Raw genomic sequence first — 13,004 nt, 5'->3', positions numbered from 1 at the left:
ACTGTAGAAGAAAATACAACAAAAGATGTTACAAACAATTTTCTGTACGACTTAGGACATACATAAACTGACACCAGCCACTGTATTAACGTTAAATTTACTACCGCTCCTGATTAGTCTTCACGGATTTGAGCGTATCATATTTTCGGTGGTACTTTCCCTGTAAATCAGTGACGTAAAAATTTGTGTACAGAGGGTGGTCAGAAACAGTCTCAAAACCTTGTAAGGGTGTTACAGGGTTGGTTGTGCTGAGAAATAATTGTTAAGAACGAAATTGAATATGTTGCACCATTTCCGATTCAGTCAGCACTGACGTTACCCAATCAGGTCGTTGCACGCACAAACTTAAGTACTTGCACACACTAAAATGCGGTAACGCACTGACATTTGTGGGGTCATTGGTTACCACTTTTTAAGGTGCTCATTACGAGTTAAACTATGCCTTTTTCGGAAATGGTAAATTTAAGCTAGGTAAGCAAATGCTAAGTTTGTTTTGTTAGTGGAAACTAAATGAAGAACATGTTTGGGGACACCACATCTGGTTAGGGTGCTTGAATTTTCATGCGTGGCAATCTGATTGGCTAACTAACTTCAGTGCTAAATAATTCGGAAATGGAGCAATGCATCTAATTTTTTTCTTAACATTAATTTCTCAGCAGAACCTCCCCTGCAGCGACGTTACAATCTCTTCAGACTGTTTCTGGCCCCCTGAATATAGCGACGTGACAGGAATCTCTCCATATAAAGTAGCAGAGGATTCTTTCGATTCGTGTATATGTTTTCTCGAGTTAAATGGTATACACTTGTGCATGATTGAATGAAGTAACAATTCGTGTCTTCTGCTTCCAAAATGTTCTAGAGAGCTTTTTGGCCTCAGTTTTGTATGTCGTGCACATACACTAGACATTTTCCACATTAATAACCAAAATGGATGCCAGAAACGGAAAACGCAAATGCAATCTTCCTTATGAGGTACTATGTATTTTCCAGTGAAAAAAGATATTGTCTTTTACAATGATTTCCCTAGAGTTAGGATTCGTCATAATTTTCCTATGACAGTCCAAAGATGGTTATTATTAGAGACGGAGCAAAAGCCTGTTTACGTTAAGATTATCGGAGGGTACCTGATTTAAGGGACCATCTACATCTACATCTACATAGATAGCCCGAAAGCCACCGTACGGTGCGTGGCGGAGGATATCCTGACCTACTGCTAGTTATTTCCTTTCCTGCTCTAGCGAGGGAAAAATGACTGTCTAAATGCCTCCGTAAGAGCCCTAATTTTTTGTATCTAATCTTCGTTGACGTCACGCGCGGTGGTTGTTGGCGGCTGCAGAATCGTGTGACAGTATGCTTCAAATGCAGGTTCAATAAATTTTCTTAATAGTGTTTCTCGAAAAGAACGTCGCCTTCCCTCCAGGGATTCCCATTTGGGTGCCCGAAGCCTCCCCGTAACATTTACGTGTTGTTCGAACCTACTGGTAACAAATCTAGCAGCCCGTCTCTGAATCGCTTCGACCTGGTATGGATCCCAAACACTTGAGCAGTAGTCAAAAATAGGTGGCACCAGCGTCCTATGTGCTGTCTCCTTTACAGGTGAGCCACTCTTCCCTAAAGTTCTCCCAATAAACCGAAGTCGACCATTCGCCTTCCCTGCCAGAGTTCTCACATGTTCGTTTCATTTCATATTATTGTTCAGTGTTACGCACGGATATTTAAATGACTTGACTGTGTCATGTAGGACACTAATAATACTGTATCTGAACATTACAGGTTTGTTCTTCCTACTCATCAGCATTTAATTGCTCTTTTCCTCATTCAGAGCTAGCTGCCATTCATCAAACCAACTAGAAACTTTGTCTAAGTCCTATTGTATCTTCCTATAGGCACTCACCTTACTGTACACTACAGCATCGTCAGCAAACAACCGCAGATTGCTGCCCACCCTGTCAGCTAAATGACCGATGTACATAAAGAACAACAGCGGTCCTATCACACTTCCCTGGTGCACTCCTGACGATTTCCTTGCCTCTGATGAACACCCCCCCTGTCGAGGACAACAAGAAGTCTTCTAGCCAATCACATATCTGTGAACTTATTTCATATGCTTATATCTTCATTAACAGCCCGCAATGGGGCACCGTGTCAGATGCTTCCAGAAATCTAGAATTATGGAATCTGCCTGTTGCCCTTCATCCGTAGTTCGCAGTACATCACGTGAGATAAGGGCAAACTGAATTTCGCATGGGCGATGCTGTCTAAAATCATGCTGATTCGTGGACGTAAGCTTCTCAGTCTTAAGAAAGTTTAATGTATTCAAACTGAGAATATGTTCAAGGATTCTGCTGCAAACAGAAGTTGGGATATTGGTTTGTAGTTTTGCGGGTACCTTCTTATACACTAGTGTCACTTGCGCTTTTTTACGGTCACTTCGGACTTCGTGCTGGGCGACAGATTCACGATAAATTCAGGCTAGGTAAGGGCCCAATGCCGTATAGTACTCTTGGTAAAACCGAATTTGGATTCCATCCGGAGCTGATTATTTCCTTTCAAATCTTTCAGTTGTTTTTCTACGTCAGCATGCTTATTACTATATCGTCCATACGGAAGCCTGTGGGATAGTCAAATGACGGTATATTTGCGCTATTCTCCGGTACAAACGATTTCTTAACTATGAAATTTAAGTCTTTGGCTTTCGTTTACCTACCTTCAACTGCCACACCACACTGGTCAACAAGGGACCGAATAGGATGCTGAGATTTTACGTGAGACCAGAACTTTCTCTGGTTCTACACATATTTTCCGGACTGGTTTTGAAGTACAACAGATAACAGAAACTCGAATGGCTGTAAGGCACGCAACACCTCACAAATACGTTAGATATCCTGTCCACTGTATCACAAATAAATCTGGGACTGTTGCCTAGCCGGCCGGAGTGGCCGAGCAGTTCTAGGTGCTACAGTCTGGAACCGCGCGACCGCTACGGTCGCAGGTTCGAATCCTGCCTCGGGCATGGATGTGTGTGATGTCCTTAGGTTAGTTAGGTTTCAGTAGTTCTAAGTTCTAGGGGACTGATGACCACAAAAGTTAAGTCCCATATTACTCAGAGCCATTTGAACTTTGAACTGTTGCCTAATTTTTAGATATATACCTGGATTCTTCAAGTTCTGCAACCAAACAGAAGTATATGGATGGCTTCGTTGTGTAAAATTTCATTACATCTGTAGAACTGTGTGTTTCTTTAAAAGTGTGTCAGCCATTTTAATATAACTGTGTGTAATGAATCAGTCCAGATATTTAATATGTGGTTTGTTGGCAGAAATTCCAGCTTGATTTTTAAATTTCTCACCTGTAATCCACAATGAACTTAGTGGGCAAATGAATGAAGTTGAGGGAGTCATATGTTCTGATAACTGTGAGAAGAAAGTGTGTCAAAAGATCTGTATTAGTGTGGGTAAAGGTAAATACTCAACCTTCAAAGTCGAGTTTTCAGTGAAACGCTCCTGTTGACACAAGTAATAGTCTTTGATTTTGTTAGTTTAGATAAACCCTCAAATATATTAATTATGCGAACACTGAGATTCTTACTTAAACGAATCTGTTAAAATCCATAATTTTTTTCAGAAGCCCCAGAAACATGGAGGCTTCAGAGGGTCAGCTGACTGCAGCTGATGTAAAAGGTTGGTCACCACTGCGCTTCGCTGAAGAAACAGGAGCTTGGACGTGGGTCGAGAGATTTCTCCAAGGTGGTACCCCACTGAAACATTTGGAATCAACGAGAAGGATGCTGAAAAGCGTCGACTCTGCAGCAGATATAATTAGGACAGCATGTGCCGCTAGCTTGTTACAGCTCCTACAGTTTGTCCTCTCTGTCGATTCGTCTTTGGCTAACGTCAAACTGGATACTGAGGGGACGACTCCTTTACACGTGGCTGCAGCCCACCAACGCCTTGCAGTAGTGTGTGTGCTTTTGGACGCGGGAGCAGATGTCGGGTCTAAGACTAACCGGGGTCGCTCAGCACTGCACACCGCGGCAGCTGTGGGTGCCGAGAAAGTCGTGCACATCCTGCTGGAATCTGGAGCGCAGATGTGGGAGCTCGACCGGGAAGGTAAGAGTGCTGTGCAGCTGGCAAAGGAGGAAGGTCATTTGGGCCTCGCCAGGGTGATGGAAATCCGTGGCGGCAATGTGCAACTCGGTCTGTGGCGGATGGTTATAGCAGGGTCGGCAGGTGACGTGGAGGCTGTGCGGAAGTTACTGCCATTACTTCCTCCAAAGGAACCTGGCGAATGGACAGACCTTCACTGGGCAATGATAAGGGGCAATCCAAATCTGGTGCGCACGTACCTCGCTGCGGGGATGGACCCGAACGTGAGCGACAGCCACGGCAACACTCCACTGCACGTAGCAGCCGCCAGGCGTCCACCGGCTGTCAGTGCCGCCCTCATCGATGCCGGCGCAGACATCGACGCCGCAGATTCCACTGGCTCCACGGCGCTGCACTACGCGGTGCGCACCGGAAATGTGGATACCGTTCGGCTGCTGCTGAAGTCCGGGGCTCGCCACGACGTGCGCAACAGCGACGGGAAGACGCCGCTGCACCACGCCGTCTCCAGGGGATCGCTGGAGGCAGTGAACTCGTTGTTGGAGGCTGGAGTTCGCAGGGACAATAAGGACGCGCGCGAGGAGACGCCCTACGACCTCGCACGGAGGTTTGGCTACACTGACATACTGCGAATGTTGCGGCTCACGCCGTGTGCGGGAACTCCAATGCCAGCGACGAGTCACAGCTGCTCGGACACAGCGACATGCTGCCAGTACTGCGCCTCACATTACGACTGAGGGCAGGAGGAAACATTTTGCGCTGAAAGCAATTAGTTAACGGTCATTTAACAATGAGGACACACACAACCCAATTTGTGTTCTTTAAGAGATATGTGGTCCTGGACTGAAGATGTTGTTATTCAAATATATAAGACAATCAGTCATTTGCCAATTAGTAAGGTTTAAAAAAAGTTACCCATTTTTAATAGCAGCCATAGTGGCTATCCTTCAAACTGAGATAGTGTAATAAATGGGGCTCCCAATAATAAAATCCGTATCCTTTTTATATATATATATATATATATATATATATATATATATATATATATATATATATATATCTATTACAGCATGTCCAGTGTACATTTAGAAGTCACAGCTTCATCATAACGGGTTCATTGCGAAGGTAACACTCTAGAATCTACTTTCGTTTGGCCGGCCGGAGTGGCCGAGCAGTTCTAGGCGCTACAGTCTGGAACCGCGCGACCATGCCTCGGGCATGGATGTGTGTGATGTCCTTCGGTTAGTTAAGTTTAAGTAGTTCTAAGTTCTAGGGGACTGATGACCTCAGAAGTTGAGTCCCATAGTGCTCAGAGCCATATGAACCACTTTTTCTACTTTCTTTGGGAATTAGTGCGTGTTCTTAATTACAACTGTCTCACGGAAAAGTTGTCAAAATATTCCTAGCCCTAAAAGTTTTTATACATCGTCCGCCACAAGTTTATAAATTACATTTAAAAATACACTTTACCTCCCACAAAGACGAGTTTACGGCACAGTGACGTGGCAGTGAAAGGCTTTATATACACTATTGGCCATTAAGGTTGTTACGCCAATAATCAATGCAGATGATAAACGGGTATTCATTGGAGAAATATATTATACTAGAACTGACAGTCAAACAGAGCTTGGATGACGTGTACAGGTACAGCTGCCCATGCAACTTCAGCACGATACCACAGTTCATCAAGTGTAGTGACTAGCGTATTGTGACGAACGAGTTCTTCGGCCACCATTGACCAGACATTTTCAATTGGTGAGAGATCTGGAGAATGTGCTGACCACCGCAGCAGCCGAACATTTTCTGTATCCAGAAAGGCCCGTACAAGACCTGTAACATGCGTTCGTGCATTATACTGCTGAAACGTAGGGTTTCGCAGGGATCTAATGAAGGGTAGAGCCACGAGTCGTAACACATCTGAAATGTAACGTCCACTGTTCAAAGTGCCGTCAATGCGAACAAGAGGTGACCGAGACGTGTAACCAATGGCACTCCATACCATCACGCCGGGTGATACGCCAGTATGGTGATGACGAATCCACGCTTCCAATGTGCGTTCACCGCGATGTTGCCAAATACGGATGGGACCATCATGATGCTGTAAACAGAACCTGGATTCATCCGAAAAAATGACGTTTTGCCATTCGTGCACCCAGGTTCGTCATTAAGTACACGCTCCTGTCTGTGATGTAGCGTCAAGGGTAACCGCAGCCATGGTCTCCGAGCTGATGGTCCATGCTGCTGCAAACGTCGTCGAATTGTTCGTGCAGATGGTTGTTGTCTTGCAAACGTCCCTATCTATTGACTCAGGGATCGAGACGTGGCTGCACGATCCGTTACAGCCATGCGGATGAGATGCCTGTCATCTCGACTGCTAGTGATACGAGGTCATTGGGATCCATCACGGCGTTCCGTATTACCCTCCTGACCCCACCGATTCCATATTCTGCTAACAGGCATTGGATCTCGACCAACGCGAGCAGCAATGTCGTGATACTAAATCGCAATCGCGATAGGCTACAATCCGGCCTTTATCAAAATCGGAAACGTTATGGTAGGCATTTCTCCTCCTTACACGAGGCATCACAACAACGTTTCACCAGGCAACGCCGGTCAACTGCTGTTTGCTTATGAGAAATCGGTTGGAAACTTTCCTCATGTCAGCTCATTGTAGGTGTCGCCACCGGCGCCAACCTTGTGTGAATGCTCTGAAAAGCTAATCATTTGCATATCACAGCATCTTCTTCCTGTCGGTTAAATTTGGCGTCTGTAGCACGTCATCTTCGTGGTGTAGCAATTTTAACGGCCAGTAGTGTACAAACTAGATCCCTGATGGAACAGTTGAGACTTTGACATGTACAACGGACATAGTAAAGACGCTATGAAAATGCAATAGATGGATTTTATAGTACGGTATTCTAGGTTGTCCATGTTTTTTATGTCTAAATACCGAGTCGCATTCAACACACAGAAGTTAGCAAAAAAATGAAATATGCGTATTAAACAGTCCACTTGGAATACTTGATGGTCTTCCAGAATTATTGAGTTCCTTTCTGGCACAAGCCATGACAAAACTATTCCATCTGATTAGCAAAATACATATGACTTTCTTCAAGAAGAAAGTAATAATTCGTATTTCAAAGAAGGCAGGTGCTAACAGTGTGAATATTACTGAACCCTCATGGTTTCAAACTATTATCCTGAATTATTTACAGAAGAATGGAAAAGCTGATAGAGACCAATATCAAGGAAGATCAGTCTGAGTCCTGGAGAAATATAAGAACACTCGAAGCTGTACTAACCCTACGACTTGTCTTAGAAGATAGGTCAAAAAAAGGCAAACCTACTTTTATAGCGTTAGTAGATTCAGAGGTAGCTTTTGAAAATGTTGACTGGACTGCACTCTTTGATATTCTGGAAGTAACAGAGATAAAAGAAAGGGTTCGGAATGTTATTCACCTATACCCCAGAAATGAGACTACGATTGTAATAGCCGAAGGGTATGAAACGCAGTAGTAGGTGAGAATAGAGTGACACAGGGTTGTAGCGCACCTCCAATGTTACACAATCATCTCAGTCATCATGTAGTACAGGGAATGTAAAAGGAATTTGTTTCAACGAGAAGTAATATTTAGCGAAAATAAATGAAAATTTGAGGTTGGCTGATGGTATTGCAGTTATATCAAAGGCGGCAAGGAACTTGCAACGACAGTTGAACGGAACGGACACTATCTTTAAAGGTGTTCATCAGATAAACAAAAGCAACACATAGTTGATGGAATGTAGTCGACTTAAATCAGGTGATGTTTAGCGAATGAGACACTGAAAGTAATAGAAGAGTTTTGATAAAAGAGCAGCAAAATAAATGACCATCGCAGAGTCATAGGATGAAAAATGCAGACTGGCAATAGGAAGGAAACCGTATCTAGAAAACTAAATGTGCTGAAATCGAATGTAACTTTAAGTGAAAGGAAATCTGATGGTATTTCTCTGGAAGTAGCTTTGTACAAAAATGAAACGTGAAAGATAAACAAGGAAGGAAGGAAGATGAAAGTTTAACGGCCCATCGTCAACGACGATAAACAGGTCAGACGAGAAGGGCATTGAGGTTATTGATGTGCGCTGCTGTGGAAGAATATTGAGTATTAGATGGGTAGATCGGATTGCTAATGAGGAGGAAAAAAGAAAATTCTTGAACAAGTTGATTAAAAAAAGTGAACGGTTTTTGGAATACACCTGGAGGAGTTAAGGTATATTTAATATTGAAAATGAGGGAAGGGTGAAATGTGTGTTGGTGGGGGAGGAGGAGGATGAGGAGGAGTAAGGCGGGGGGGGGGGGAGGGGGGGGTTAGAAATTGACTGAAGTAAGCAGGTTGAAATGGATGTAGGTTTCAATTTTCAATATGTGTACAGACATGATGAGGCTTCCACAGGATAATATACGATGGACAGCTGTGTCAAATCAGTCTTCTGATTGAGGTCTTCAACAAAAACATTATTCAATTGCTTTGCTAGGTGTAACAGGTAGTGGGTTACAGTCAAGTGAAAGTTACGGTTTAACCTTGGTTCATTCAGCAACAATTTGAGACTTTACATGTAATGCTATTATTGGTTCGTAGCGTTTGTTGTGCTTAATGGTGTTGTTCTGGTTTTCGTCAATGGGGAATAGCTGATGGGTGTGATGATGATGTGAACACGCAAACAGTGGTTGTCAGGCTATATGAGGCATTTACACTGAAGAGCCCAAGAAACTGGTACACCTTCCTAATATCGTGTACGGCGCCCGTGAGCACGCAGAAGTGCCGCAACACGACGTGGCATGGACTCTACTAATCTCTCAAACAGTACTGCAGGGAACTGACGCCTTGAATCCTGCAAGACAATCCATAAATCCGTAAGAGTACGACGGGGTGGAGATCCCTTTTGAACAGCACATTGCAAGGCATCCCAGATATACTCAAAAATGTTCAAGTCTCGAGAGTTTGGTGGCCAGCGGAAGTGTTTAAACTCAGAAGAATGTTCCTGGAGCCACTCTGTAGAAATTCTGGACGTGTGGGGTGTATCATTGTCCTGCTGGAATTGCCAAATCCGTCGGAATGCACAATGGACATGAATGGATGCAGGTGATCACGCAGGACGCTTACGTACGTGCCACCTGTCAGAATCGTATCTAGACGTATCGGGAGTCTCATATCACTCCAACTGCACATACCCCACACCATTACAGTGGCTTCATCAGTTTGAACAGTCCCCTGCTGACATGTAGGGTCCCTGGTGTGAGATTGTCTTCACACCATCCGCTCTGAGTAATTTGAAACGAGACTCGTCCGACGAGGCAATATGTTTGCGGTTTTCAACAGTCCAATGTCGGTGTTCACGGGCCCAGGCGAGACGTAAAGCTTTGTGTCGTGCAGTCATCAAGGGTACACAAGTGGCCCTTCGGCTCCCATATCGATGATGTTTCGTTGAATGGTTCGCACGCTGACACTTGTTGATGGCCCAACACTGAAATCTGCAGCAGTTTACGAAAGGGTTGCACTTCTGTCACGTTAAAGATTCTCTTCAGTCGTCGTTGGTCCTGTTCTTGTAGGATCTTCTTCAGCGCGCAGCGATGTCGGAGATTTGATGTTTTACCGGATTCCTGATATTCACGGTACACTAGTCAAATGGTCGTACGGGAAAATCCCCACTTCATCGCTACCTCGGAGATGCTGTGTCCCATCGCTGGTGCGCCGACTATAACACCATTTTCAAACTCACTAAAATCTTGATAACCTGTCATTATAGCAGGAGTAAGCGATCTAATAACTGAGCCAGACACTTGCTGTCTTAACATAGGGGTTGCCATCGCAACACCGTATTCTGCCTGTTTACATAGCTCTGTATTTGAATACGCATGCCTGTACCAGTTTCTTCGGAGCTTCAGTGTATATGAAAGCGTGGTTAATGTTGTTTTGGACATGTCTGAAATAATAGACACCACAGTTTAATGTAACTGATCCGCCTCGATGGGCAGAGAATCCACAATTTTCAGTGAGGATTAAAATTAAGTGAAACTTCCAGTGAGAAGCTAATATTAGCGAGTATGGAGGATATGGACGGGGACTGCGGATGGGAGGCACTAAGTGAGAGTGTGGGTCGGCCGGGGAGCCTGCCAAGATAGTCCGCGAATTTCCGATGAACACTGTGCCCAGGCGGTGCAGTGGTTAACGCAGGTGCCTAGTAACCAGGAGATCCTGTGTTCAGATTACAGCCCAACACACATTTTCACTCGGTGCCGCTAATTGTACGTAAAGTCCAGATTCAACTGATTCATTAGTTCCTTCTCTTTCCTCCACCTTCAGTTTACATAATATGTGAGACATGTTCTGTGATTGAAAATAAAATTCCTCAATACTATACAAGCTCGCATACTGCAGCCTGCAACACGTGTAGTCATAGCAGAAATTGAAGGCTGAAATCATAAGAATTGCATCTAATACGGGTGTGCATCGTATTGTTAAGCATATACCAATACGATCTACAGCTTGTAATAAAAATATCCATCGGCACAGGCTGAGCTAGTAAAGCAGGACATTACACCATGTGCTGTTGCAGCTTGAAGACTTAAGTACCAAGGAAAGGTACCGTCACAAATGAGGCGTCAAGCGTCTGTATGACCTAGATATGGATCACAAAAATTGAAGTGTCCTGGAAGCGTCGATAAGCATAAGTCACTCACAGGTCAAGCTGTTCCCCTTAATTACGGGTCGATGGTTTGTGGGTACGGATGGAGCCCGATACTGCCACATATATGTTCCATCTGTTTCAAATCAAAGGAATTTGGTGATCAAGGCATAAATGTGAATTCACTACAATGATCCTCAAACCACCGTTGTGACACAGACATTTATCCTTATGGAGTATGCCGTTGTAATACTACACACATCAAAAACAGTTTTGCGTCACCTCGGTTCCGAGAGTTCCGGATCCTGTACAGAGAATTGGAATAGACATCAACATAAATATCATATCCGCCCCTTTTATTGCTCACGAAAACCACGCATTGCATGTTGTACCACCATACAGCGAAACCTTCAGAGGTGGTGGTCCAGGTTTCTGTCGACACCGGTACCTCTAATATCTAGTAGCATGTCCTCTTGCGCTGGTGCATGCCTGTATTCGCCGTGGCATACTATCCACAAGTTCATCAAGGCATTGTTGGTCCAGATTGTCCCACTCCTCAACGGCGACTCGGCATAGATCCCTCAGAGTGGTTGGTGGGTTACCTTGCCCATAAACAGCCGTTTTCAATCTAGATGAGGCATGTTCAATAGGGTCCATGTCTGGAGAACATGCTGCCCACTCTAGTCGAGCGATGTCGTTATCCTGAAGGAAGTCATTCACAATATGTGCAGGACCGGGACGCGAATTGACGTCCATGAAGACGAATGCCTTGCCAATATGCTGCCGATATGGTTGCACTATCGGTCGGAGGATGGCATTCACGTATCGTTCAGCCGTTATGGCGCCTTCCATGACCAGCAGCAGGGTACGTCGGCCCCACATAATGCCACCCCAAAACAGCAGGGAACCTCCACCTTGCTGTACTCGTTGGACAGTGTGTCTGAGGCGTTCAGCCAGACCGGGTTGCCTCCAAACACGTCTCCGATGATTGTGTGATTGAAGACACATGTGACACTCATCGCTGAAGAGAAGGTGATGCCAATCCTGAGCAGTCCATTCGGCATGTTGTTGGGCCCATCTGTACGCTTCATGGTGTCGTAGTTGCAAAGATGGACCCACCATGGACTCGGGAGTAAATTTGCGTATCATGCAGCCTATTGCGCAAAGTTTGAGTCGTAACATGAAGTCCTGGGGCTGGACGGAAAGCATTATCCAACATGGCAGCGTTGCTGTCAGGGTTCCTCCGAGCCATAATCCATAGGTAGCTGTCATCCACTGCAGTAGTAGCCCTTGAGCGGCCTGGGCGAGGCATGTCATAGGCAGTTTCTGTCTCGCTGTATCTCCTCCATGTACGAACAACATTGCTTTGGTTCACTCCGAGACGCCTGGACACTTCCCTTATTCAGAGCCCTTCCAGGCCCAAAGTTTACAATGCGGACGCGATCGAACGCTGGTATTAACCGTCTAGGCACGGTTGAACTGCTGACAACACGAGCCGTGTACCTCCCCGTCTAGTAGGCGCTGCTCATGCATGGTTGTTTACATCTTTGTGGGGGTTTGGTAACATCTCTGAAAAAAGGGACTATGTCTGTGATACAATATCCACAGTCAACGTCTGTCTTCAAGAGTTCTGGGAATCGGGGTGATGCAAAACGTTTTTTGGTGTGTGTAACATCAAAGAAGGATGTAAGTGGTCTGCAGTCTCAACGTTGCATTCGATTACCACCATAGGCCGCGTGAAAGCATCGGTCTGTATCCATGGTGCAGCGCAATTTTCGAGCAGCCGTTCGCCTGTATTGCCACGTATGCAAACATGACGATCCGCCGGGTGTATTTAAGGGTCTTGTGTTTCAGAGACCCATATTCACTAACGTACGCTGAGCGGTATGCTGCGAAATACTTGTGCTTGCACCAGTATATCCGCTACAAATCGCCGTCTTTCCTGCCGCATAGAGTGAACAAATACCTTCAACCTCTACATTTTGCGAGCTGGTGAGACGCTGGTATTATAAGTTTGAGTCTGGAAGGTAGGAGACGAGGTACTGGCAGAAGTAAAGCTGAGAGTACGGGGCGTGAGTCGTGCTTCGGTAGCTCAGTTGGTAGAGCGCTTGCCCGCGAAAGGCGAAGGTCCCGAGTTCGAGTCTCGGTCGGGCACACACTTTTAATCTGCCAGGAAGTTTCATATCAGCGCACACTCCGCTGCAGAGTGAAAATCTCATTCTGGAAACATCCACC

General features: G+C 45.1%; 1 protein-coding gene across 1 annotated transcript; it reads left to right on the top strand.

Annotated features, from left to right (window-relative positions):
* The first annotated feature begins 3,637 nt into the window (after positions 1-3,637).
* Positions 3,638-4,840, top strand: LOC124775595 (ankyrin-1-like). The gene has a single exon (XM_047250426.1). It carries the CDS (start codon positions 3,638-3,640, stop codon positions 4,838-4,840), a length of 1,203 nt encoding a protein of 400 aa, XP_047106382.1.
* The last annotated feature ends 8,164 nt before the right edge of the window (positions 4,841-13,004 follow it).

The sequence above is a fragment of the Schistocerca piceifrons genome, chromosome 2, assembly GCF_021461385.2.
Source record: "Schistocerca piceifrons isolate TAMUIC-IGC-003096 chromosome 2, iqSchPice1.1, whole genome shotgun sequence".
Lineage (NCBI taxonomy): Eukaryota > Metazoa > Arthropoda > Insecta > Orthoptera > Acrididae > Schistocerca > Schistocerca piceifrons.
The sequence above is the reverse complement of the archived record's forward strand: the minus strand, read 5'-3'. Positions and strand labels throughout refer to the sequence as shown.